The 23,779-nt window shown below is 58.3% G+C and overlaps 1 protein-coding gene across 5 annotated transcripts in view; it reads right to left on the minus strand.

Annotated features, from left to right (window-relative positions):
• Window positions 1-625: 625 nt before the first annotated feature.
• LOC144604332 (copine-1-like) overlaps window positions 626-23,779 on the minus strand; it is a 103,203-nt gene continuing 80,049 nt past the window's right edge. For 4 of the 5 annotated variants that reach the window (XM_078418590.1, XM_078418588.1, XM_078418586.1 and 1 more), the window contains 8 exons: window positions 11,383-11,466; window positions 9,792-9,881; window positions 8,189-8,287; window positions 6,732-6,818; window positions 2,671-2,730; window positions 1,408-1,541; window positions 1,254-1,308; window positions 626-817 (listed from right to left, as the gene is read on the minus strand). In XM_078418590.1, coding sequence (XP_078274716.1) covers window positions 641-817; window positions 1,254-1,308; window positions 1,408-1,541; window positions 2,671-2,730; window positions 6,732-6,818; window positions 8,189-8,287; window positions 9,792-9,881; window positions 11,383-11,466 — 786 coding nt within the window. In that variant the 3' untranslated portion in view covers window positions 626-640. Of the gene's footprint in view, window positions 818-1,253; window positions 1,309-1,407; window positions 1,542-2,670; window positions 2,731-6,731; window positions 6,819-8,188; window positions 8,288-8,327; window positions 8,424-9,791; window positions 9,882-11,382; window positions 11,467-23,779 lie in introns of all 5 variants that reach the window. The other variant, XM_078418589.1, reaches the window with a different exon arrangement.

Below are 23,779 nucleotides of genomic sequence, written 5' to 3' on the forward strand. Positions count from 1 at the left end.
GAGGCCCCTGGTGTAATGTGGCCCTCATGCTGAACAGTTTGGAGGCCCCTGGTGTAATGTGGCCCTCATGCTGAACAGTCTGGAGGCCCCTGGTGTAATGTGGCCCTCATGCTGAACAGTTTGGAGGCCCCTGGTGTAATGTGGCCCTCATGCTGAACAGTTTGGAGGCCCCTGGTGTAATGTGGCCCTCATGCTGAACAGTTTGGAGGCCCCTAGTGTAATGTGGCCCTCATGCTGAACAGTTTGGAGGCCCCTGGTGTAATGTGGCCCTCATGCTGAACAGTTTGGAGGCCCCTGGTGTAATGTGGCCCTCATGCTGAACAGTCTGGAGGCCCCTGGTGTAATGTGGCCCTCATGCTGAACAGTTTGGAGGCCCCTGGTGTAATGTGGCCCTCATGCTGAACAGTTTGGAGGCCCCTGGTGTAATGTGGCCCTCATGCTGAACAGTTTGGAGGCCCCTAGTGTAATGTGGCCCTCATGCTGAACAGTTTGGAGGCCCCTGGTGTAATGTGGCCCTCATGCTGAACAGTTTGGAGGCCCCTGGTGTAATGTGGCCCTCATGCTGAACAGTCTGGAGGCCCCTGGTGTAAACCAACATCTGCAGTCCTTTCCTACACATGTATTTTTGCTGATTCCCTCTTCACAGATGCAGCCTGACGCGCAGTATTTGCAGCGGTTTGATTTCTGATTTCCAGGCCCTGGTGTGTATAGGATTGAGGACATGCACACACAATGAGACCGACAACCACTGCAGAAACGTCCTACCTTGGCAATACGGATTGTCGGGGCTAAAGTTCAAAGGGAACTCGTGTGACACCTGGGAAAGACAGAAAGGAGCGTTTAGGTTCCAGTTCCAAAACTTATCAATTGAAATTAGCCCGAGGGATCCTTCCTTATCCCTCCAGAGAGTCAGTGCCCCAATGATGCCCTGTTCAGACCCCACCAGATCCCATTACTAGACCACCCTGGACAACGGAGACAGGACCCCACCAGCCCCTCAAGACCACCCTGGACAACAGAGACAGGACCGAGCATCTCAACCACGAGTACTTCAGTCGCACAGACCATGTCCGCAATGGGGTAGAGGTGAATCGGGCAGTACCCCAGTTTTGGAAGGACCGTTCACAAGCTTGATAATACAGGGGAAGAAGCTGTTCCCGAGTCTGGTGCTCCTCACAGTACAGGTTCGAGTAACCAACAGCGTCACTGCCTGTGAAGGATAGAGCGGGCATGTAGCAACCACAGGGACCTACCTGCCACTTGGGTGGGATCTGGGCACCAAATCCAAAGGCCGGGAACATCTTATCCCTGTGGAGACAGTGGGAATGGGACAATCAGCCCGGATCAAAGGCAGCACAGAGCTGCACATTTCAACAGTTGGTCAGTGGCAACAGAGCAGGAGCTTACGTGTCGTAATCCTGCACCACCTGCCCCACGGACCAGACAGCGGACAGGTACTCATTAACCCCGTTGGGGCTGATGTAATGCAGGGAGTCGGGGGAACGAGGATCTCCGTTGGAGCCAGTGAAGTCTATCCCAACCTGAGAGGGGAAAACATTGTGGAGAACATTAGACACAACAGTAAGAAACTATCATTTTATAGAAACTATAACTATAATTTCCAATTTTATTTCAGTTTTGTCGCATCTGCTGTTTAAAAAATATTTTTTGGATTCTCTGAACTGTGGGACTGGCACATAAAGATGGTCTGAAGAAGGGGCCTGACCTGAAACGCCACCTTTTCCTTTTCTCCACAGATGCTGCCTGACCCGCTGAGTTACTCTTCATTCTGCAACTATTACTTACAACTGTGGACAGTACATCTCCATGACTGACCCTGGACAACACTTCCCAGCAGTCTGCAGCCTAAGGGGCCGGTCTTGTTTGTAGGACCTGGCAGACCACAGCCGGGAATGAGGAGCCCTTGAACACCGACCGGAGAGCGGGAGGATGGGGCTGCCAACGACATAGAGTGGCTGGTGGGAGAGGGGAGGGAATGGGAATCTGTCCTTACCGCACACTCCAGACCAGCTGCACGACACTCCCACCCCCGGGGAACAAAGGTGGACGGGTGAGGAGAGGGACGTGGGTTCACTGGTGGACCTCAGGCCCAAGGATGGCAATGCTGGAGGCCCTGCAGCAGCCTGGGGCTCGCCTGGAACGGGACCGCTCATGAGAACCAGCACAGACATGCAGCAAAACTAGCAAGCACCATGCAACTAGACATGCAACAGTCTCTAGCACGCGGGCGGGCTCAGTGGACTACTGCTGCACACTTGCTAATCGGGGACGTGCCTACATATGGAATACTCACTGGACTGCTCATAAAAGAATTTGCACTTTGAACATGTGACAAAAAAAGCACCATTGAACTTCCCCGATTGGCCGGTGCACCCGGCAAAACAATATTGAAATAAGTAGCCAACAACAGAGTGCTGGAGGAACTCAGCGGGTCAGGCAGCATCTTTGGAGAGAAGGATGGGTCTGAAGAAGGGTCTCGACCCGAAACGTCACCCATTCCTTCTCTCCCGAGATGCTGCCTGACCCGCTGAGTTACTCCAGCACTTTGTGTCCACCTCCGATTTTAACCAGGATCTGCAGTTGTTTTCCTACAGTTCTCAGCAACGTAGCACATCAGTTCCACAGACATCACCATGGAGAATGACTCACTGTAAAGTTGATCTGACATCCTCCCATCACATAATCCAGGAAAGAGAAATCAGTTTCTATCTGTAAAATATCAAGGCTTCAATCAGCACTGATTTTAGAGCAGAGAACGATGAATGATGTGGGACGGGACAAAGCAGGTGGGCTAATCCTGGACCCAGCAGTGAAACCGTGCAACACTTCCACACAAGGGCACTGGGTCAAGGCTCTCCCCTACCAGGCTGTGTAAGGTGGCAGTGGGGGGGTCTGGGCAGTCGGGGTGAGAGACTAGGGAAGGCTTGTGGCCCAATGGACTGGCCTGGCCCTTGCAGCATATTTGCTTACCATGGTAGTATATCCTGTCAATGGTGTGCTGACAGTAGACCCGGGTTCGATCCTGACTACGGGTGCGGTCTGTGTGGAGTTTGCATGTTCTCCCTGTGACCGCGTGGGTTTCCTTTGGGTGCTCCGGTTTCCTCCCACATCCTGAATACGTGCGGGTTTGTAGGTAATGATCCCTCTGTCAATTGCCTCCAGTGTACAGCATAGAACTAGTGCGAAGCGATCCTTGAGCCTGCGCTTGGTTTCGCCGATGTAAATAAGTTGGCATCTGGAGCAGCGGATGCAATAGATGAGGTTGGAGGAGGTGCAGGTGAACCTTTGTCTCACCTGGAAAGACTGTTTGGGTCCTTGGATGGAATTGAGGGGGGAGGTAAAGGGACAGGTGTTGCATCTCGTGTTTAAGCTGTTCCTCCAATTTCCGTTTAAGCTGTTCCCCCAATTTCCGTTCTATAGAACGGTAGATGGGCGGAATGGCCTCGACCTGCTTCTGTAGAACATGATCGATGGGCAGAATGGCCTCTCATTCCTGAGTGAGCAAGACTGCACACCGGACTCATTCCCTGTATAAGACAACCTGTACTGTGTGCAGTTTTGGTCTCCTAATTTGAGGAAGGACGTCCTTGCTATTGAGGCAGTGCAGCATAGGTTCACCAGGTTAATCTAGGGGATGGTGGGACTGTCATATGAGGAAAGATTGGAAAGACTGGGCTTGTATTCACTGGAGTTTAGAAGGATGAGAGGGGATCTTATAGAGACATATAAAACCATAAAAGGACTAGATAAGAAAAACGTTCAGAACCAGGGGCCACAGTCTAAGAATATGAAGATGGGAACATGAAGATGGAGTTAAAGGGGAAGCGAATACAGGAGAAATTGTAAAGGACTCTCGAATAAATGGGAAGGAAAGTTCTAGATGGGATAAGAGAGTAAGGTCAGAGCCAATGGTAAGAAGGGAGGTGAATACCGAAGTTAAAGTGTTGTATTTAAATGCGCGAAGTATAAAAAATAAAGTGGATGAGCTTGAGGCTCAGTTAGACATTGGCAAGTATGATGCTGTGGGAATCACTGAGACATGGCTACAAGAGGACCAGGGCTGGGAACTGAATGTTCAGGACCTATCGAAAAGACAGACAGGTGGGCAGATGGGGTGGGGTCGCTCTGTTGGTGAGGAATGATATTCACTCCCTTGCAAGGGATGACATAGAATCAGGAGATGTAGAATCAGTATGGATAGAGATGAGGAATTGTAAGGGTAAAAAGACCCTAATGGGAGTTATCTACAGACCCCCAAACAGTAGCCTCGACATAGGGTGCAAGTTGAATCAAGAGCTAAAATTGTCATGTCGCAAATGTAATGCTACGGTGGTTATGGGAGATTTCAACATACAGGTAGACTGGGAAAATCAGGTTGGTAATGGACCCCAGGAAAGGGAGTTTGTGGAGTGTCTCCGAGATGGATTCTTAGAACAGCTTGTACTGGAGCCTACTAGGGAGAAGGCAATTCTGGATTTAGTGTTGTGTAATGAACCGGATTTGATAATGGAACTCAAGGTAAAAGAGCCATTAGGAGGTAGTGATCACAATATGATAAGTTTTAATCTACAAATTGAGAGGGAGAAGGGAAAATCGGAAGTGTCAGTATTACAGTATAGCAAAGGGGATTACAGAGGCATGAGGCAGGAGCTGGCCAGAATTGACTGGAAGGAGACCCTCGCAGGGAAGACGGTGGAACAGCAATGGCAGGTATTCCTGGGAATAATGCAGAAGTTGCAGGATCAATTTATCCCAAAGAGGAGGAAAGATTCCAAGGGGAGTAAGAGGCACCCGTGGCTGACAAGCGAAGTCAAGGACAACATAAAAATAAAAGAGCAGAAGTACAACAAAGCAAAGAAGAGTGGGAAGCCAGAGGATTGGGACTCTTTTAAAGAGCAACAGAAAATAACTAAAAAGGCAATACGGGGAGAAAAGATGAGGTACGAGGGTAAACTAGCCAATAATATAAAGGAGGATAGTAAAAGCTTCTTTAGGTACGTGAAGAGGAAAAAATAGTTAAAGCAAATGTGGGTCCCTTGAAGACAGAAGCTGGGGAATTTATTATGGGGAACAAGGAAATGGCAGACAAGTTAAACCGTTACTTTGGATCTGTCTTCACTAAGGAAGATACAAACAATCTCCCAGATGTTCTAGTGGCCAGAGATCCTAGGGTGAAGGAGGAACTGAAGGAAATTCACATTAGGCAGGAAATGGTGTTGGGTAGACTGATGGGACTGAAGGCTGATAAATCCCCAGGGCCTGATGGTCTGCATCCCAGGGTTCTTAAGGAGGTGGCTCTTGAAATCATGGACGCATTGGTGATCATTTTCCAATGTTCTATAGATTCAGGATCAGTTGCTGTGGATTGGAGGGTAGCTAATGTTATCCCACTTTTTAAGAAAGGAGGGAGAGAGAAAACAAGAAATTATAGACCAGTTAATCTGACATCAGTGGTGGGGAAGATGCTGGAGTCAATTATAAAAGACGAAATTACAGAGCATTTGGATAGCAGTAACAGGATCGTTCCGAGTCAGCATGGATTAACGAAGGGGAAATCATGCTTGACAAATCTTCTGGAATTTTTTGAGGATGTAACTAGGAAAATTGACAGGGATGTAGTGTACCTTGACTTTCAGAAAGCCTTCGACAAGGTCCCACATAGGAGATCAGTGGGCAAAATTAGAGCACATGGTATTGGAGGTAGGGTAGTGACATGGATAGAAAATGGTAAGAATAGGAAGGCAGATTATTATCTGAATGGTGTCAAGTTAGGAAAAGGGGACGTACAACGAGATCTGGGTGTCCTAGTGCATCAGTCACTGAAAGGAAGCATGCAGGTACAGCAGGCAGTGAAGAAAGCCAATAGAATGTTGGCCTTCATAACAAGAGGAGTTGAGTATAGGAGCAAAGAGGTCCTTCTGGAGTTGTACAGGCCCTAGTGAGACTGCACCTGGAGTACTGTGTGCAGTTTTGATCTTCAAATTTGAGGAAGGATATTCTTGCTATTGAGGGCGTGCAGCGTAGGTTTATTAGGTTAATTCCCGGAATGGCGGGACTATCGTATGTTGAAAGACTGGAGCGACTAGGCTTGTATACACTGGGATTTAGAAAGATGAGAGGGGATCTTATTGAAAAATATAAGATTATTAAGGGGTTGGACACGTTAGAGGCAGGAAACATGTTCCCAATGTTGGGGGAGTCCAGAACCAGGGGCCACAGTTTAAGAATAAGGGGTAGGCCACTTAGAACGGAGATGAGGGAAAACCTTTCTCAGTCAGAGTGTTGTAAATCTGTGGAATTCTCTGCCTCAGAAGGCAGTGGAGGCCAATTCTCTGAATGCATTCAAGAGAGAGCTAGATAGAGCTCAAGGATAGCAGAGTCAGGGGGGTATGGGGAGAAGGCAGGAACGGGGTACTGATTGAGAATGATCAGCCATGATCACATTGAATGGTGGTGCTGGCTCAAAGGGCCGAATGGTCAACCCCTGCACCTATTGTCTATTGAATCTAAAAGAGTTAGATAGAGCTCTAGGGGCTAGCGGAATCAAGGGATATGGGGAGAAGGCAGGCACAGGTTACTGATTGTGGATGATCAAGCCATGGCTTGAAAGGCCAAATGGCCCCCTCTTGCACATATTTTCTATGTTTCTATGTAACCCAGGGTAGAGACTGATTAACTCCCCCAGGCATGGCAGTAAATCATCTTTGTACCTTGCACGATCGCACACGAATAATGCCAGAATTCTTGTAGCTTTTCTTCTTCTTTTTCTTCTCTGGGTTAATGCAGTCAAACTCCATCTTCAGGACAAGAACAAGAAATAGCACTGAGAATGGTGTGTGTTTAGAATCTGCAGTGCTCACAGGACCCCTGTATCGTCTCTCCCTCACACCCTGGTTATCAATGAAAGCCTTTCATTTAGTTTCTCAGCAAGTCGACCCAAGCTCGTTCTGCACAGCACACTCGAGCGTGGAAACACTCTGCTTTCCCCTGCTCCCAGCTCCAAATGAGTGGCCCTCTCTTGGGGTACCAGTTACCATACTTGCTGGAACGATGGAGCCACAATTCGGAGTTGCCATTCTGAGAATGTACAGAAAGCCAATTCATGGTCTCACGTACAAGACCATCACACCCAGAGCAACAATAATTTATTACCCTCGAGACCCAAGGAACTGCAGATGCCAGAATCTTGAGCAAAACACAAGGTGCTGGAGGAACTCTGCGGGTCAGGCAGCATCTATGGAGGGGAATGAACAGATGACATTTTGGGCAGGGTCTGAAAATGTCCCGACTCAAAACATCGTCTGTCCGTTCCTTCCCCAGATACTGCCTGAGCCACTGAGTTCCTCCAGCACCTTATGTTTTGCTCCAGTTTCCAGCATCTGTAGTCTATTGCCTCTCTGTTGCTTCTGTTGTAGTTGGAGAAGGGCTCACCATATGGCAATAGATGTTCACTTTACTCCCATTTTTTAGTGAGTGCCTCTTTGATCAAAGCCCAGCATCTGAGTTTGAATTTAGATTATTGTCACGTGTACAGTGAAAAGCTTTTGTGTGCTTACCAGTCAGAGGAAAGACAATACATGATTACAATCGAGCCATCCACATTGTATAGATACATGATAAGAGAATAACGTGAAGAATGTTTAGTGCAAGATAAAGCAAGTAAAGTCAAATCAAAGATAGTCCAAAGGTCTCCAATGATATAGATGGTTGGAGGAACTGATTGTTCAGGATTGCTCTCTCGTTTGGTGGGATGCTTTAGTTGCCTGATAACATCTTGCTAAACCAATGAAAGGAGCCCGTTAGACACACAACCTCATTTTTACACGGGATTAGAGATATTGAGGGGGTGTAATGGAAGAGAGAGCATGAGAGAGAGAGAGAGAGAGAGAGAGAGAGAGAGAGAGAGAGAGAGAGAGAGAGAGAGAGAGAGAGAGAGAGAGAGAGAGAGAGATGCACACATGGAAAACACCAGAAAAAATGGGATGATCAATCAGGGAAAGGGAGAGGGAAAACTCCAGCAGAGGGAAGACTATAACTGCATTGTACAGAATATTTTTAATTTACAGGCATTGCAGTGCCCAAGTTTACAGAAGAGTTTTTTGGCCTGTTTTGGGTGTGCTGTGCCGTCATTGGTAAAGATTCATGGGAACAAAGTTAGAATGCTCACCGGGCTCCCAGATTCCACTTGCTGGAGTTGAGAGATGTTAGTTTCAAAAAGGCCTATCAGATCATGAGACCCATCACCATCATAGTCAGAGCAGGTCACCTGTAGGACAGGCAACAGCAACAGTTAGAGCAGTGCTCACCACTTGGTCCTGTGCTTCCAGCAGCTTACACACAGGCACGACCACCTCCCCTATCAGGTCTGACGCTGTGCTTTCATCCATATCGTTACAAGTTACCTGACATAAACAAACGGAGTGAATGAAGATTTACCATCGACCCCACCACAGAGCTCAACTGCAGATCAACAACCCTGGCCCGACCCGGGTACAACCCGACCACAGCCCGACCCGGGTACAGCCCGACCACATCCTGACCCAGCTACAGCCCGACCACAGCCCGACCCGGGTACAGCCCGACCCAGCAACAGACCGACCACATCCCGACCCGGGTACAGACCGACCACATCCTGACCCGGGTACAGCCCGACCCGGGTACAGCCCGACCACATCTTGACCCAGCAACAGCCCGACCACAGCCCGACGCAGCTACAGCCCGACCACATCCTGACCCAGCAACAGCCCGACCCGGGCACAGCCCGACCCAGCTACAGCCCGACCACAGCCCGACCCAGGTACAGCCGACCACAGCCCGACCCAGCTACAGCCCGACCACAACCCGACCCAGCCACAGCCCAACCACAGCCCGACCCTGGGCACAGCCCGACCCGGGTACAGCCGACCACATCCCGACCCAGCTACAGCCCAACCACAGCCCGACCCAGCTACAGCCCGACCACATCCCGACCCAGCCACAGCCCGACCCTGGGCACATCCCGACCACATCCCAACCCAGCCACAGCCCGACCCTGGGCACAGCCCGACCACAGCCCGACCTGAGTACAGTCCGACCATATCCTGACCTCGGGTGCTGTTTGTGTGGAGTTTGAACATTCTCCCGGTGATCATGTGAATTTTCTCCGGGTGCTCCGGTTTCCTCCCACATCCCAAAGACGTGCAGGTTTGTAGGTTAATTGGGCCTCTGTAAATTGCCCCTAGTGTGTAGGGAATGGATGAGAAAGTGGGATAACATGGAACGAGTGTGAACAGGTGATCAAGGGGTGGCATGGACTCGGTGGGCCAAATGGCCTGCTTCCACACTGTATCTTTAACTAAACTAAAAATAGAAAATGCTGAAAATTGACAGCGTGTGCAGAAAGAGAAAGTGAATTGTGACGATCAATTGGGTGAAAGAGTGGCAGAGCTGCTGCCCCATCCCAGAGACAGGCACCTTTACAGAGCGTGTAGGAATAGAACGAGTGGAAACTGGTGGGCGTGGAAGGGTCCAGTTTCCATGCTGTATCTCTAAACTAAACTAAAGATGCTGCCTGACTGGCTAAGCTTTCCAGCAGTATGTTTCTAACATCCAGGACTTTCAGTGAGGTTCATCTTGCCTGCAAACCCTTACCTGGTTACCTGAGGCAACCTACTGAACAATCCAGTTCCTGCATTACTCCAGGAACGAGCTCAGTAAGAGGGCTGGAGTCAGAATCACCAACCTGCTTCTCACAACAGCAACAAGTATGGAACTGAGAGACTCACACCTACCTTGACGGGCTTCTGCATGTCTCCATTACACAGGGACTGCAGGGACACAGAGAAGGTCTTCCAGTTGGGATTGAGGTTGTTCTTAATAACCTGCAGGCGGGAGAGAACACTGTTAGAACACAAAGCTTGGGTTGTGCATTCTTTCCCGCTCTGCCCCACAGAATCACACACCATAGCCTCTTCCCCACTGTGTCCGTCCATGCGAGATCTTGAATGGACTATTGAATCTGTGCTCTTCCCTTGCCTTCCCACCAAAGCCTTGCACATGTCTCCCTCTATTCATGGCTGAAAGTTACTGTTGAAGCTGCTTCCATCTTGTTTTCAAACATTGCCCAGACCTCAGCAAGATGATCCTGTACCCGGGTCGGGATGTGGTCGGACTGTACCCGGGTCGGGATGTGGTCGGGCTGTAGCTGGGTCGGGCTGTACCCGGGTCGGGATGTGGTCGGGCTGTAGCTGGGTCGGGCTGTACCCGGGTCGGGATGTGGTCGGACTGTACCCGGGTCGGGATGTGGTCGGGCTGTAGCTGGGTCGGGCTGTACCCGGGTCAGGATGTGGTCGGGCTGTAGCTGGGTCAGGCTGTACCCGGGTCAGGATGTGGTCGGGCTGTACCTGGGTCAGGATGTGGTCGGGCTGTACCTGGGTCAGGATGTGGTTGGGCTGTTCCCGGGTCAGGATGTGGTTGGGCTGTACCCGGGTCAGGATGTGGTTGGGCTGTACCTGGGTCAGGATGTGGTCGGGCTGTTCCCGGGTCAGGATGTGGTTGGGCTGTACCTGGGTCAGGATGTGGTCGGGCTGTACCTGGGTCAGGATGTGGTCGGGCTGTACCTGGGTCAGGATGTGGTTGGGCTGTACCCGGGTCAGGATATGGTCGGTCTGTTGCTGGGTCGGGCTGTACCCGGGTCGGGATGTGGTCGGGCTGTTCCCGGGTCAGGATGTGGTTGGGCTGTTCCCGGGTCAGGATGTGGTTGGGCTGTACCTGGGTCAGGATGTGGTCGGGCTGTACCTGGGTCAGGATGTGGTCGGGCTGTTCCCGGGTCAGGATGTGGTTGGGCTGTTCCCGGGTCAGGATGTGGTTGGGCTGTACCTGGGTCAGGATGTGGTTGGGCTGTACCTGGGTCAGGATGTGGTCGGTCTGTTGCTGGGTCGGGCTGTACCCGGGTCGGGATGTGGTCGGGCTGTTCCCGGGTCAGGATGTGGTTGGGCTGTTCCCGGGTCAGGATGTGGTTGGGCTGTACCTGGGTCAGGATGTGGTTGGGCTGTACCTGGGTCAGGATGTGGTTGGGCTGTTCCCGGGTCAGGATGTGGTTGGGCTGTACCTGGGTCAGGATGTGGTTGGGCTGTTCCCGGGTCAGGATGTGGTTGGGCTGTACCTGGGTCAGGATGTGGTTGGGCTGTACCTGGGTCAGGATGTGGCCCAGATCTCATCAACCAAAATCAATTCTGATTCCTGCTTCCGGCTCCTTCCTCAAGATTAAGCCTTGCCTCCCGTTACCAATGCCGCTGCTACTGAAAACTGCCGCCCCGTGCTTTATCAGGGCTCCCAGTGTACTTCCCTACCCCGTCCCTGCCCCTGCACAAGGAACTCTACCTCCGACCGATAGGCTAGCTGCCAGTTGTCACCATCTCCTTGTCTGTAGAGCTCCATAAATGGATCCGATTTCCCCATAAAATCCTTTCAAACAAAATAAACTAATGTTATTAACCAAGCAGATATATAAAACAGTTGCCATCTACTCAATTCTTCTGTGAATTGCTTGGAAAGATGGCGGTGAGCTGCCTTCTTGACCCACTGCTGTTCTTCCCACAATGGGAATGGAAACACTATTCCAGGGGTTAGATCCACTGGCACGTTGGCAAGTTGGGACAGTGTGTGATTTGGAGGGGAGCCGGTGTGTGTGGGGGGGCGGGAGATCCACACTGTGTGGGGGGGTGGGGGGGGAGCCGGTGTGTGTGGGGGGGCGGGAGATCCACACTGTGTGGGGGGGTGGGGGGGGGGGGGGAGAGCCGGTGTGTGTGGGGGGAGATCCACACCGTGTGTGTGTGTGGGGAGCCCGTGTGTGTGGGGGGGAGCCCGTGTGTGTGTGTGTGGGGTGCCCGTGTGTGGGTGTGGGGTGCCCGTGTGTGTGTGTGGGGAGCCCGTGTGTGTGCGTGGGGAGCCCGTGTGTGCGTGTGTGTGTGGGGAGCCCGTGTGTGTGTGTGGGGAGCCCGTGTGTGTGTGGGGAGCCCGTGTGTGTGTGTGGGGAGCCCGTGTGTGTGTGTGGGGAGCCCATGGGTGCGTGGGGAGCCCGTGTGTGTGCGTGGGGAGCCCGTGTGTGCGTGTGAGTGTGGGGAGCCCGTGTGTGTGTGGGGAGCCCGTGTGTGTGTGTGGGGAGCCCGTGTGTGTGTGTGTCGGGAGCCCATGGGTGCGTGGGGAGCCCGTGTGTGTGGAGCCCATGTGTGTGTGGGGAGCCCCTGTGTGTGTGTGTGGGGAGCCCGTGTGTGCGTGGGGTGCCCCTGTGTGTGCGTGGGGAGCCCGTGTGTGTGTGTGGGGAGCCCCTGTGTGTGCGTGGGGAGCCCGTGTGTGTGTGTGGGGAGCCCGTGTGTGTGTGTGGGGAGCCCATGTGTGCGTGGGGAGCCCGTGTGTGTGTGGGGAGCCCATGTGTGTGTGGGGAGCCCATGTGTGCGTGGGGAGCCCCTGTGTGTGTGTGTGGGGAGCCCGTGTGTGCGTGGGGTGCCCCTGTGTGTGCGTGGGGAGCCCGTGTGTGTGTGTGTGGGGAGCCCGTGTGTGTGTGGGGAGCCCGTGTGTGTGTGTGTGGGGAGCCCATGTGTGCGTGGGGACCCGTGTGTGTGTGGGGAGCCCCTGTGTGTGTGTGTGGGGAGCCCATGTATGCGTGGGGAGCCCCTGTGTGTGCGTGGGGAGCCCGTGTGTGTGTGTGTGGGGAGCCCGTGTGTGTGTGTGGGGAGCCCATGTGTGTGTGGGGTGCCCGTGTGTGTGTGTGTGTGGGGAGCCCGTGTGTGTGTGTGGGGTGCCCGTGTGTGTGTGTGTGTGTGGGGAGCCCGTGTGTGTGTGTGGGGAGCCCATGTGTGTGTGGGGTGCCCGTGTGTGTGTGTGTGTGGGGAGCCCGTGTGTGTGTGTGTGTGGGGAGCCCGTGTGTGTGTGTGGGGTGCCCGTGTGTGTGTGTGTGGGGAGCCCGTGTGTGTGTGTGTGGGGTGCCCGTGTGTGTGTGTGGGGAGCCCGTGTGTGTGTGGGGAGCACGTGTGTGTGTGTGTGGGGTGCCCGTGTGTGTGTGTGGGGAGCCCGTGTGTGTGTGGGGAGCCCGTGTGTGTGTGTGTGGGGTGCCCGTGTGTGTGTGTGTGGGGAGCCCGTGTGTGTGTGCGTGGGGAGCCCGTGTGTGTGTGTGGGGAGCCCGTGTGTGTGTGTGCGTGGGGAGCCCGTGTGTGTGTGTGTGGGGTGCCCGTGTGTGTGTGTGGGGAGCCCGTGTGTGTGTGGGGAGCCCGTGTGTGTGTGTGTGTGTGGGGTGCCCGTGTGTGTGTGGGGTGCCCGTGTGTGTGTGTGTGGGGAGCCCATGTGTGTGTGGGGTGCCCGTGTGTGTGTGTGTGGGGAGCCCGTGTGTGTGTGTGGGGTGCCTGTGTGTGTGTGTGGGGTGCCCGTGTGTGTGTGTGTGGGGTGCCCGTGTGTGTGTGTGTGTGGGGTGCCCGTGTGTGTGTGTGTGGGGAGCCCGTGTGTGTGTGTGTGGGGAGCCCGTGTGTGTGTGTGTGGGGAGCCCGTGTGTGTGTGTGTGGGGAGCCCATGTGTGTGTGTGTGGGGTGCCGGTGTGTGTGTGTGTGTGGGGAGCTCGTGTGTGTGTGTGTGGGGAGCCCGTGTGTGTGTGTGTGGGGAGCCCGTGTGTGTGTGTGGGGAGCCCGTGTGTGTGTGTGTGGGGAGCCCGTGTGTGTGTGCGTGGGGAGCCCGTGTGTGTGTGTGGGGAGCCCGTGTGTGTGTGTGTGGGGAGCCCGTGTGTGTGTGTGTGTGTGGGGTGCCCGTGTGTGTGTGTGTGGGGAGCCCGTGTGTGTGTGCGTGGGGTGCCCGTGTGTGTGTGTGGGGAGCCCGTGTGTGTGTGTGTGTGTGTGGGGTGCCCGTGTGTGTGTGGGGAGCCCATGTGTGCGTGGGGCGCCCCTGTGTGTGTGTGTGGGGAGCCCATGTGTGTGTGTGTGGGGAGCCCGTGTGTGTGTGTGGGGCGCCCGTGTGTGTGTGTGGGGTGCCCGTGTGTGTGCGTGGGGAGCCCGTGTGTGTGTGGGGAGCCCGTGTGTGTGTGTGGGGTGCCCGTGTGTGTGTGTGTGGGGTGCCCGTGTGTGTGTGTGTGGGGAGCCCATGTGTGTGTGTGGGGTGCCCGTGTGTGTGTGCGTGGGGAGCCCGTGTGTGTGTGTGGGGTGCCCGTGTGTGTGCGTGGGGAGCCCGTGTGTGTGCGTGTGGGGTGCCCGTGTGTGTGTGTGGGGAGCCCGTGTGTGTGTGTGTGGGGAGCCCGTGTGTGTGTGTGTGGGGAGCCCGTGTGTGTGTGTGTGGGGAGCCCATGTGTGTGTGCGTGGGGTGCCCGTGTGTGTGTGTGGGGAGCCCATGTGTGCGTGTGGGGAGCCCGTGTGTGCGTGGGGAGCCCGTGTGTGTGTGTGGGGAGCCCGTGTGTGTGTGTGTGGGGAGCCCGTGTGTGTGTGTGGGGAGCCCATGTGTGTGTGGGATGCCCGTGTGTGTGTGTGTGTGGGGAGCCCGTGTGTGTGTGTGTGGGGAGCACGTGTGTGTGTGTGTGGGGAGCCCGTGTGTGTGTGTGTGGGGAGCCCGTGTGTGTGTGTGGGGAGCCCATGTGTGTGTGGGGTGCCCGTGTGTGTGTGTGTGGGGAGCCCGTGTGTGTGTGTGGGGTGCCCGTGTGTGTGTGTGTGGGGAGCCCGTGTGTGTGTGTGGGGAGCCCATGTGTGTGTGGGGTGCCCGTGTGTGTGTGTGTGTGTGGGGAGCCCGTGTGTGTGTGTGTGGGGAGCCCGTGTGTGTGTGTGGGGTGCCCGTGTGTGTGTGTGTGGGGAGCCCGTGTGTGTGTGTGTGGGGTGCCCGTGTGTGTGTGTGGGGAGCCCGTGTGTGTGTGGGGGGGAGCCCGTGTGTGTGTGTGTGGGGTGCCCGTGTGTGTGTGTGAGGAGCCCGTGTGTGTGTGGGGAGCCCGTGTGTGTGTGTGTGTGTGTGTGGGGTGCCCGTGTGTGTGTGGGGTGCCCGTGTGTGTGTGTGTGGGGAGCCCATGTGTGTGTGGGGTGCCCGTGTGTGGGTGTGTGTGGGGAGCCCGTGTGTGTGTGTGGGGTGCCCGTGTGTGTGTGTGGGGTGCCCGTGTGTGTGTGTGGGGAGCCCGTGTGTGTGTGTGTGGGGTGCCCGTGTGTGTGTGTGTGGGGTGCCCGTGTGTGTGTGTGTGTGGGGAGCCCGTGTGTGTGTGTGGGGAGCCCGTGTGTGTGTGTGTGTGGGGAGCCCGTGTGTGTGTGTGTGGGGAGCCCGTGTGTGTGTGTGTGGGGTGCCCGTGTGTGTGTGTGGGGTGCCCGTGTGTGTGTGTGTGGGGAGCCCGTGTGTGTGTGTGTGGGGAGCCCGTGTGTGTGTGTGTGGGGAGCCCGTGTGTGTGTGTGGGGAGCCCGTGTGTGTGTGTGTGGGGAGCCCGTGTGTGTGTGCGTGGGGAGCCCGTGTGTGTGTGTGTGGGGAGCCCATGTGTGTGTGTGTGGGGAGCCCGTGTGTGTGTGTGTGGGGTGCCCGTGTGTGGGGAGCCCGTGTGTGTGTGTGGGGAGCCCGTGTGTGTGTGTGGGGGGAGCCCGTGTGTGTGTGTGTGGGGAGCCCGTGTGTGTGTGTGTGGGGAGCCCGTGTGTGTGTGTGTGGGGAGCCCGTGTGTGTGTGTGTGGGGAGCCCGTGTGTGTGTGTGGGGAGCCCGTGTGTGTGTGCGTGGGGAGCCCATGTGTGTGTGTGGGGTGCCCGTGTGTGTGTTCGTGGGGAGCCCGTGTGTGTGCGTGGGGAGCCCGTGTGTGTGCGTGGGGAGCCCGTGTGTGTGCGTGTCGGGAGCCCGTGTGTGTGTGTGTGTGGGGAGCCCGTGTGTGTGTGTGTGGGGAGCCCGTGTGTGTGTGTGTGGGGAGCCCGTGTGTGTGTGTGGGGAGCCCATGTGTGTGTGTGTGGGGAGCCCATGTGTGTGTGTGTGTGGGGAGCCCGTGTGTGTGTGTGTGGGGAGCCCGTGTGTGTGTGTGTGGGGTGCCCGTGTGTGTGTGTGTGTGGGGAGCCCGTGTGTGTGTGTGTGGGGAGCCCGTGTGTGTGTGTGTGGGGAGCCCGTGTGTGTGTGTGTGGGGAGCCCGTGTGTGTGTGTGTGTGGGGAGCCCGTGTGTGTGTGTGTGGGGATCCCGTGTGTGTGTGTGGGGAGCCCGTGTGTGTGTGTGTGGGGAGCCCGTGTGTGTGTGCGTGGGGTGCCCGTGTGTGTGTGTGGGGTGCCCGTGTGTGTGTGTGTGGGGAGCCCGTGTGTGTGTGTGTGTGGGGTGCCCGTGTGTGTGTGTGGGGAGCCCGTGTGTGTGTGTGTGTGGGGTGCCCGTGTGTGTGAGGGGAGCCCGTGTGTGTGTGTGGGGAGCCCGTGTGTGTGTGTGTGGGGAGCCCGTGTGTGTGTGTGTGGGGTGCCCGTGTGTGTGTGGGGAGCCCGTGTGTGTGTGTGGGGAGCCCGTGTGTGTGTGTGGGGAGCCCGTGTGTGTGTGCGTGGGGAGCCCATGTGTGTGTGCGTGGGGTGCCCGTGTGTGTGTGGGGAGCCCGTGTGTGTGTGTGGGGAGCCCGTGTGTGTGTGGGTGGGGTGCCCGTGTGTGTGTGCGTGGGGTGCCCGTGTGTGTGTGCGTGGGGTGCCCGTGTGTGTGTGTGTGTGGGGAGCCCGTGTGTGTGTGTGGGGTGCCCGTGTGTGTGTGTGGGGGGAGCCCGTGTGTGTGTGTGTGGGGTGCCCGTGTGTGTGTGTGGGGTGCCCGTGTGTGTGTGTGCGTGGGGAGCCCGTGTGTGCGTGGGGTGCCCGTGTGTGTGTGCGTGGGGTGCCCGTGTGTGTGTGCGTGGGGAGCCCGTGTGTGTGTGCGTGGGGTGCCCGTGTGTGTGTGCGTGGGGTGCCCGTGTGTGTGTGTGTGTGGGGTGCCCGTGTGTGTGTGTGCGTGGGGAGCCCGTGTGTGTGTGTGTGTGTGGGGTGCCCGTGTGTGTGTGGGGTGCCCGTGTGTGTGCGTGGGGTGCCCGTGTGTGTGTGTGTGTGGGGTGCCCGTGTGTGTGTGTGTGTGTGTGTGTGTGTGTGGGGTGCCCGTGTGTGTGTGTGTGTGTGTGTGTGTGGGGTGCCCGTGTGTGTGTGTGTGTGTGTGTGTGTGTGTGGGGTGCCCGTGTGTGTGTGTGTGGGGTGCCCGTGTGTGTGTGTGTGTGTGTGTGTGTGTGTGGGATGCCCGTGTGTGTGTGTGTGTGTGTGTGTGGGGTGCCCGTGTGTGTGTGTGCGTGGGGTGCCCGTGTGTGTGTGTGTGGGGTGCCCATGTGTGTGTGTGCGTGGGGTGCCCGTGTGTGTGTGTGTGGGGTGCCCGTGTGTGTGTGTGTGGGGTGCCCGTGTGTGTGTGTGTGTGTGTGTGGGGTGCCCGTGTGTGTGTGCGTGGGGAGCCCGTGTGTGTGTGTGGGGTGCCCGTGTGTGTGTGTGTGTGGTGCCCGTGTGTGTGGGGTGCCCGTGTGTGTGTGTGTGGGGAGCCCGTGTGTGTGTGTGTGGGGTGCCCGTGTGTGTGTGTGGGGTGCCCGTGTGTGTGTGTGTGGGGTGCCCGTGTGTGTGTGTGTGGGGTGCCCATGTGTGTGTGTGCGTGGGGTGCCCGTGTGTGTGTGTGTGGGGTGCCCGTGTGTGTGTGTGTGGGGTGCCCGTGTGTGTGTGTGTGTGGGGTGCCCGTGTGTGTGTGCGTGGGGAGCCCGTGTGTGTGTGTGGGGTGCCCGTGTGTGTGTGGGGTGCCCGTGTGTGTGTGTGTGGGGAGCCCGTGTGTGTGTGTGTGTGGGGTGCCCGTGTGTGTGTGTGGGGTGCCCGTGTGTGTGTGTGTGGGGTGCCCGTGTGTGTGTGTGTGGGGTGCCCGTTTGTGTGTGCGTGGGGAGCCCGTGTGTGTGTGGGGTGCCCGTGTGTGTGTGTGGGGTGCCCGTGTGTGTGTGGGGAGCCCGTGTGTGTGTGTGTGTGTGTGTGGGGTGCCCGTGTGTGTGTGGGGTGCCCGTGTGTGTGTGTGTGGGGAGCCCATGTGTGTGTGGGGTGCCCGTGTGTGGGTGTGTGTGGGGAGCCCGTGTGTGTGTGTGGGGTGCCCGTGTGTGTGTGTGGGGTGCCCGTGTGTGTGTGTGGGGAGCCCGTGTGTGTGTGTGTGGGGTGCCCGTGTGTGTGTGTGTGGGGTGCCCGTGTGTGTGTGTGTGTGGGGAGCCCGTGTGTGTGTGTGGGGAGCCCGTGTGTGTGTGTGTGTGGGGAGCCCGTGTGTGTGTGTGTGGGGAGCCCGTGTGTGTGTGTGTGGGGTGCCCGTGTGTGTGTGTGGGGTGCCCGTGTGTGTGTGTGTGGGGAGCCCGTGTGTGTGTGTGTGGGGAGCCCGTGTGTGTGTGTGTGGGGAGCCCGTGTGTGTGTGTGGGGAGCCCGTGTGTGTGTGTGTGGGGAGCCCGTGTGTGTGTGCGTGGGGAGCCCGTGTGTGTGTGTGTGGGGAGCCCATGTGTGTGTGTGTGGGGAGCCCGTGTGTGTGTGTGTGGGGTGCCCGTGTGTGGGGAGCCCGTGTGTGTGTGTGGGGAGCCCGTGTGTGTGTGTGGGGGGAGCCCGTGTGTGTGTGTGTGGGGAGCCCGTGTGTGTGTGTGTGGGGAGCCCGTGTGTGTGTGTGTGGGGAGCCCGTGTGTGTGTGTGTGGGGAGCCCGTGTGTGTGTGTGGGGAGCCCGTGTGTGTGTGCGTGGGGAGCCCATGTGTGTGTGTGGGGTGCCCGTGTGTGTGTTCGTGGGGAGCCCGTGTGTGTGCGTGGGGAGCCCGTGTGTGTGCGTGGGGAGCCCGTGTGTGTGCGTGTCGGGAGCCCGTGTGTGTGTGTGTGTGGGGAGCCCGTGTGTGTGTGTGTGGGGAGCCCGTGTGTGTGTGTGTGGGGAGCCCGTGTGTGTGTGTGGGGAGCCCATGTGTGTGTGTGTGGGGAGCCCATGTGTGTGTGTGTGTGGGGAGCCCGTGTGTGTGTGTGTGGGGAGCCCGTGTGTGTGTGTGTGGGGTGCCCGTGTGTGTGTGTGTGTGGGGAGCCCGTGTGTGTGTGTGTGGGGAGCCCGTGTGTGTGTGTGTGGGGAGCCCGTGTGTGTGTGTGTGGGGAGCCCGTGTGTGTGTGTGTGTGGGGAGCCCGTGTGTGTGTGTGTGGGGATCCCGTGTGTGTGTGTGGGGAGCCCGTGTGTGTGTGTGTGGGGAGCCCGTGTGTGTGTGCGTGGGGTGCCCGTGTGTGTGTGTGGGGTGCCCGTGTGTGTGTGTGTGGGGAGCCCGTGTGTGTGTGTGTGTGGGGTGCCCGTGTGTGTGTGTGGGGAGCCCGTGTGTGTGTGTGTGTGGGGTGCCCGTGTGTGTGAGGGGAGCCCGTGTGTGTGTGTGGGGAGCCCGTGTGTGTGTGTGTGGGGAGCCCGTGTGTGTGTGTGTGGGGTGCCCGTGTGTGTGTGGGGAGCCCGTGTGTGTGTGTGGGGAGCCCGTGTGTGTGTGTGGGGAGCCCGTGTGTGTGTGCGTGGGGAGCCCATGTGTGTGTGCGTGGGGTGCCCGTGTGTGTGTGGGGAGCCCGTGTGTGTGTGTGGGGAGCCCGTGTGTGTGTGGGTGGGGTGCCCGTGTGTGTGTGCGTGGGGTGCCCGTGTGTGTGTGCGTGGGGTGCCCGTGTGTGTGTGTGTGTGGGGAGCCCGTGTGTGTGTGTGGGGTGCCCGTGTGTGTGTGTGGGGGGAGCCCGTGTGTGTGTGTGTGGGGTGCCCGTGTGTGTGTGTGGGGTGCCCGTGTGTGTGTGTGCGTGGGGAGCCCGTGTGTGCGTGGGGTGCCCGTGTGTGTGTGCGTGGGGTGCCCGTGTGTGTGTGCGTGGGGAGCCCGTGTGTGTGTGCGTGGGGTGCCCGTGTGTGTGTGCGTGGGGTGCCCGTGTGTGTGTGTGTGTGTGTGTGGGGTGCCCGTGTGTGTGTGTGCGTGGGGAGCCCGTGTGTGTGTGTGTGTGTGGGGTGCCCGTGTGTGTGTGGGGTGCCCGTGTGTGTGCGTGGGGTGCCCGTGTGTGTGTGTGTGTGGGGTGCCCGTGTGTGTGTGTGTGTGTGTGTGTGTGTGTGTGTGTGGGGTGCCCGTGTGTGTGTGTGTGTGTGTGTGTGTGGGGTGCCCGTGTGTGTGTGTGTGTGTGTGTGTGTGTGTGGGGTGCCCGTGTGTGTGTGTGTGGGGTGCCCGTGTGTGTGTGTGTGTGTGTGTGTGTGTGTGGGATGCCCGTGTGTGTGTGTGTGTGTGTGTGTGGGGTGCCCGTGTGTGTGTGTGCGTGGGGTGCCCGTGTGTGTGTGTGTGGGGTGCCCATGTGTGTGTGTGCGTGGGGTGCCCGTGTGTGTGTGTGTGGGGTGCCCGTGTGTGTGTGTGTGGGGTGCCCGTGTGTGTGTGTGTGTGTGTGTGGGGTGCCCGTGTGTGTGTGCGTGGGGAGCCCGTGTGTGTGTGTGGGGTGCCCGTGTGTGTGTGTGTGTGGTGCCCGTGTGTGTGGGGTGCCCGTGTGTGTGTGTGTGGGGAGCCCGTGTGTGTGTGTGTGGGGTGCCCGTGTGTGTGTGTGGGGTGCCCGTGTGTGTGTGTGTGGGGTGCCCGTGTGTGTGTGTGTGGGGTGCCCATGTGTGTGTGTGCGTGGGGTGCCCGTGTGTGTGTGTGTGGGGTGCCCGTGTGTGTGTGTGTGGGGTGCCCGTGTGTGTGTGTGTGTGGGGTGCCCGTGTGTGTGTGCGTGGGGAGCCCGTGTGTGTGTGTGGGGTGCCCGTGTGTGTGTGTGTGTGGTGCCCGTGTGTGTGGGGTGCCCGTGTGTGTGTGTGTGGGGAGCCCGTGTGTGTGTGTGTGTGGGGTGCCCGTGTGTGTGTGTGGGGTGCCCGTGTGTGTGTGTGTGGGGTGCCCGTGTGTGTGTGTGTGGGGTGCCCGTTTGTGTGTGCGTGGGGAGCCCGTGTGTGTGTGGGGTGCCCGTGTGTGTGTGTGGGGTGCCCGTGTGTGTGTGTGGGGTGCCCGTGTGTGTGTGGGGTGCCCGTGTGTGTGCGTGGGGTGCCCGTGTGTGTGCGTGGGGTGCCCGTGTGTGTGTGTGGGGTGCCCGTGTGTGTGTGTGTGTGTGTGTGGGGTGCCCGTGTGTGTGTGCGTGGGGAGCCCGTGTGTGTGTGTGGGGTGCCCGTGTGTGTGTGTGGGGTGCCCGTGTGTGTGTGTGTGGGGAGCCCGTGTGTGTGTGTGTGGGGTGCCCGTGTGTGTGTGTGGGGTGCCCGTGTGTGTGTGTGTGGGGTGCCCGTGTGTGTGTGTGTGGGGTGCCCATGTGTGTGTGTGCGTGGGGTGCCCGTGTGTGTGTGTGTGGGGTGCCTGTGTGTGTGTGTGTGGGGTGCCCGTGTGTGTGTGTGTGTGGGGTGCCCGTGTGTGTGTGCGTGGGGAGCCCGTGTGTGTGTGTGGGGTGCCCGTGTGTGTGTGTGTGTGGTGCCCGTGTGTGTGGGGTGCCCGTGTGTGTGTGTGTGGGGAGCCCATGTGTGTGTGTGTGTGGGGTGCCCGTGTGTGTGTGTGGGGTGCCCGTGTGTGTGTGTGTGGGGTGCCCGTGTGTGTGTGTGTGGGGTGCCCGTTTGTGTGTGCGTGGGGAGCCCGTGTGTGTGTGGGGTGCCCGTGTGTGTGTGTGGGGTGCCCGTGTGTGTGTGTGGGGTGCCCGTGTGTGTGTGGGGTGCCCGTGTGTGTGCGTGGGGTGCCCGTGTGTGTGCGTGGGGTGCCCGTGTGTGTGTGTGGGGTGCCCGTGTGTGTGTGTGTGTGGGGTGCCCGTGTGTGTGTGTGTGTGTGTGTGTGTGTGGGGTGCCCGTGTGTGTGTGCGTGGGGAGCCCGTGTGTGTGTGTGGGGTGCCCGTGTGTGTGTGTGTGGGGTGCCCGTGTGTGTGTGTGTGTGTGTGTGTGTGTGTGGGGTGCCCGTGTGTGTGTGTGGGGTGCCCGTGTGTGTGTGTGGGGTGCCCGTGTGTGTGTGTGTGTGTGTGGGGTGCCCGTGTGTGTGTGTGGGGTGCCCGTGTGTGTGTGTGTGTGTGTGTGTGGGGTGCCCGTGTGTGTGTGTGGGGTGCCCGTGTGTGTGTGTGTGGGGTGCCCGTGTGTGTGTGTGTGTGGGGTGCCCGTGTGTGTGTGTGTGTGTGTGTGGGGTGACCGTGTGTGTGTGTGTGTGTGTGTGTGGGGTGCCCGTGTGTGTGTGTGTGTGGGGTGCCCGTGTGTGTGTGGGGTGCCCGTGTGTGTGTGCGTGGGGAGCCCGTGTGTGTGCGTGGGGAGCCCGTGTGTGTGTGTGGGGTGCCCGTGTGTGTGTGTGTGTGTGTGTGTGGGGTGCCCGTGTGTGTGTGTGGGGTGCCCGTGTGTGTGTGTGTGTGTGTGTGTGGGGTGCCCGTGTGTGTGTGTGTGGGGTGCCCGTGTGTGTGTGTGTGGGGAGCCCGTGTGTGTGTGTGTGGGGTGCCCGTGTGTGTGTGTGTGGGGTGCCCGTGTGTGTGTGTGTGGGGTGCCCGTGTGTGTGTGTGTGGGGAGCCCGTGTGTGTGTGTGGGGTGCCCGTGTGTGTGTGTGTGGGGAGCCCGTGTGTGTGTGTGTGGGGTGCCCGTGTGTGTGTGTGTGAGGAGCCCGTGTGTGTGTGTGTGGGGAGCCCGTGTGTGTGTGTGTGGGGTGCCCGTGTGTGTGTGTGTGGGGAGCCCGTGTGTGTGTGTGTGGGGTGCCCGTGTGTGTGTGTGTGGGGTGCCCGTGTGTGTGTGTGTGTGTGTGTGGGGTGCCCGTGTGTGTGTGTGTGTGTTTGGGGTGCCCGTGTGTGTGTGTGTGGGGTGCCCGTGTGTGTGTGTGTGTGTGTGTGGGGTGCCCGTGTGTGTGTGTGTGTGTGTGGGGTGCCCGTGTGTGTGTGTGTGTGCGTGGGGTGCCCGTGTGTGTGTGTGTGGGGAGCCCGTGTGTGTGTGGGGTGCCCGTGTGTGCGCGTGGGGTGCCCGTGTGTGTGTGTGTGTGTGGGGTGCCCGTGTGTGTGCGTGGGGAGCCCGTGTGTGTGTGTGGGGTGCCCGTGTGTGTGTGTGTGGGGTGCCCGTGTGTGTGTGTGTGTGTGTGTGTGTGTGTGTGTGTGGGGTGCCCGTGTGTGTGTGTGGGGTGCCCGTGTGTGTGTGTGTGTGTGGGGTGCCCGTGTGTGTGTGTGGGGTGCCCGTGTGTGTGTGTGGGGTGCCCGTGTGTGTGTGTGTGTGTGTGGGGTGCCCGTGTGTGTGTGTGGGGTGCCCGTGTGTGTGTGTGTGTGGGGTGCCCGTGTGTGTGTGGGGTGCCCGTGTGTGTGTGTGTGGGGTGCCCGTGTGTGTGTGTGTGGGGTGCCCGTGTGTGTGTGTGTGGGGTGCCCGTGTGTGTGTGTGTGTGTGGGGTGACCGTGTGTGTGTGTGTGTGTGTGTGGGGTGCCCGTGTGTGTGTGTGTGTGGGGTGCCCGTGTGTGTGTGGGGTGCCCGTGTGTGTGTGCGTGGGGAGCCTGTGTGTGTGCGTGGGGAGCCCGTGTGTGTGTGTGTGGGGTGCCCGTGTGTGTGTGTGTGTGTGTGTGTGTGTGTGTGTGGGGTGCCCGTGTGTGTGTGTGTGGGGTGCCCGTGTGTGTGTGTGTGTGTGGGGAGCCCGTGTGTGTGTGTGTGGGGTGCCCGTGTGTGTGTGTGTGGGGTGCCCGTGTGTGTGTGTGTGGGGTGCCCGTGTGTGTGTGTGTGGGGAGCCCGTGTGTGTGTGTGTGGGGTGCCCGTGTGTGTGTGTGTGGGGAGCCCGTGTGTGTGTGTGTGGGGTGCCCGTGTGTGTGTGTGTGGGGAGCCCGTGTGTGTGTGTGTGGGGAGCCCGTGT

This window comes from Rhinoraja longicauda, chromosome 22, assembly GCF_053455715.1.
Source record: "Rhinoraja longicauda isolate Sanriku21f chromosome 22, sRhiLon1.1, whole genome shotgun sequence".
Classification (NCBI taxonomy): Eukaryota; Metazoa; Chordata; class Chondrichthyes; order Rajiformes; family Arhynchobatidae; genus Rhinoraja; species Rhinoraja longicauda.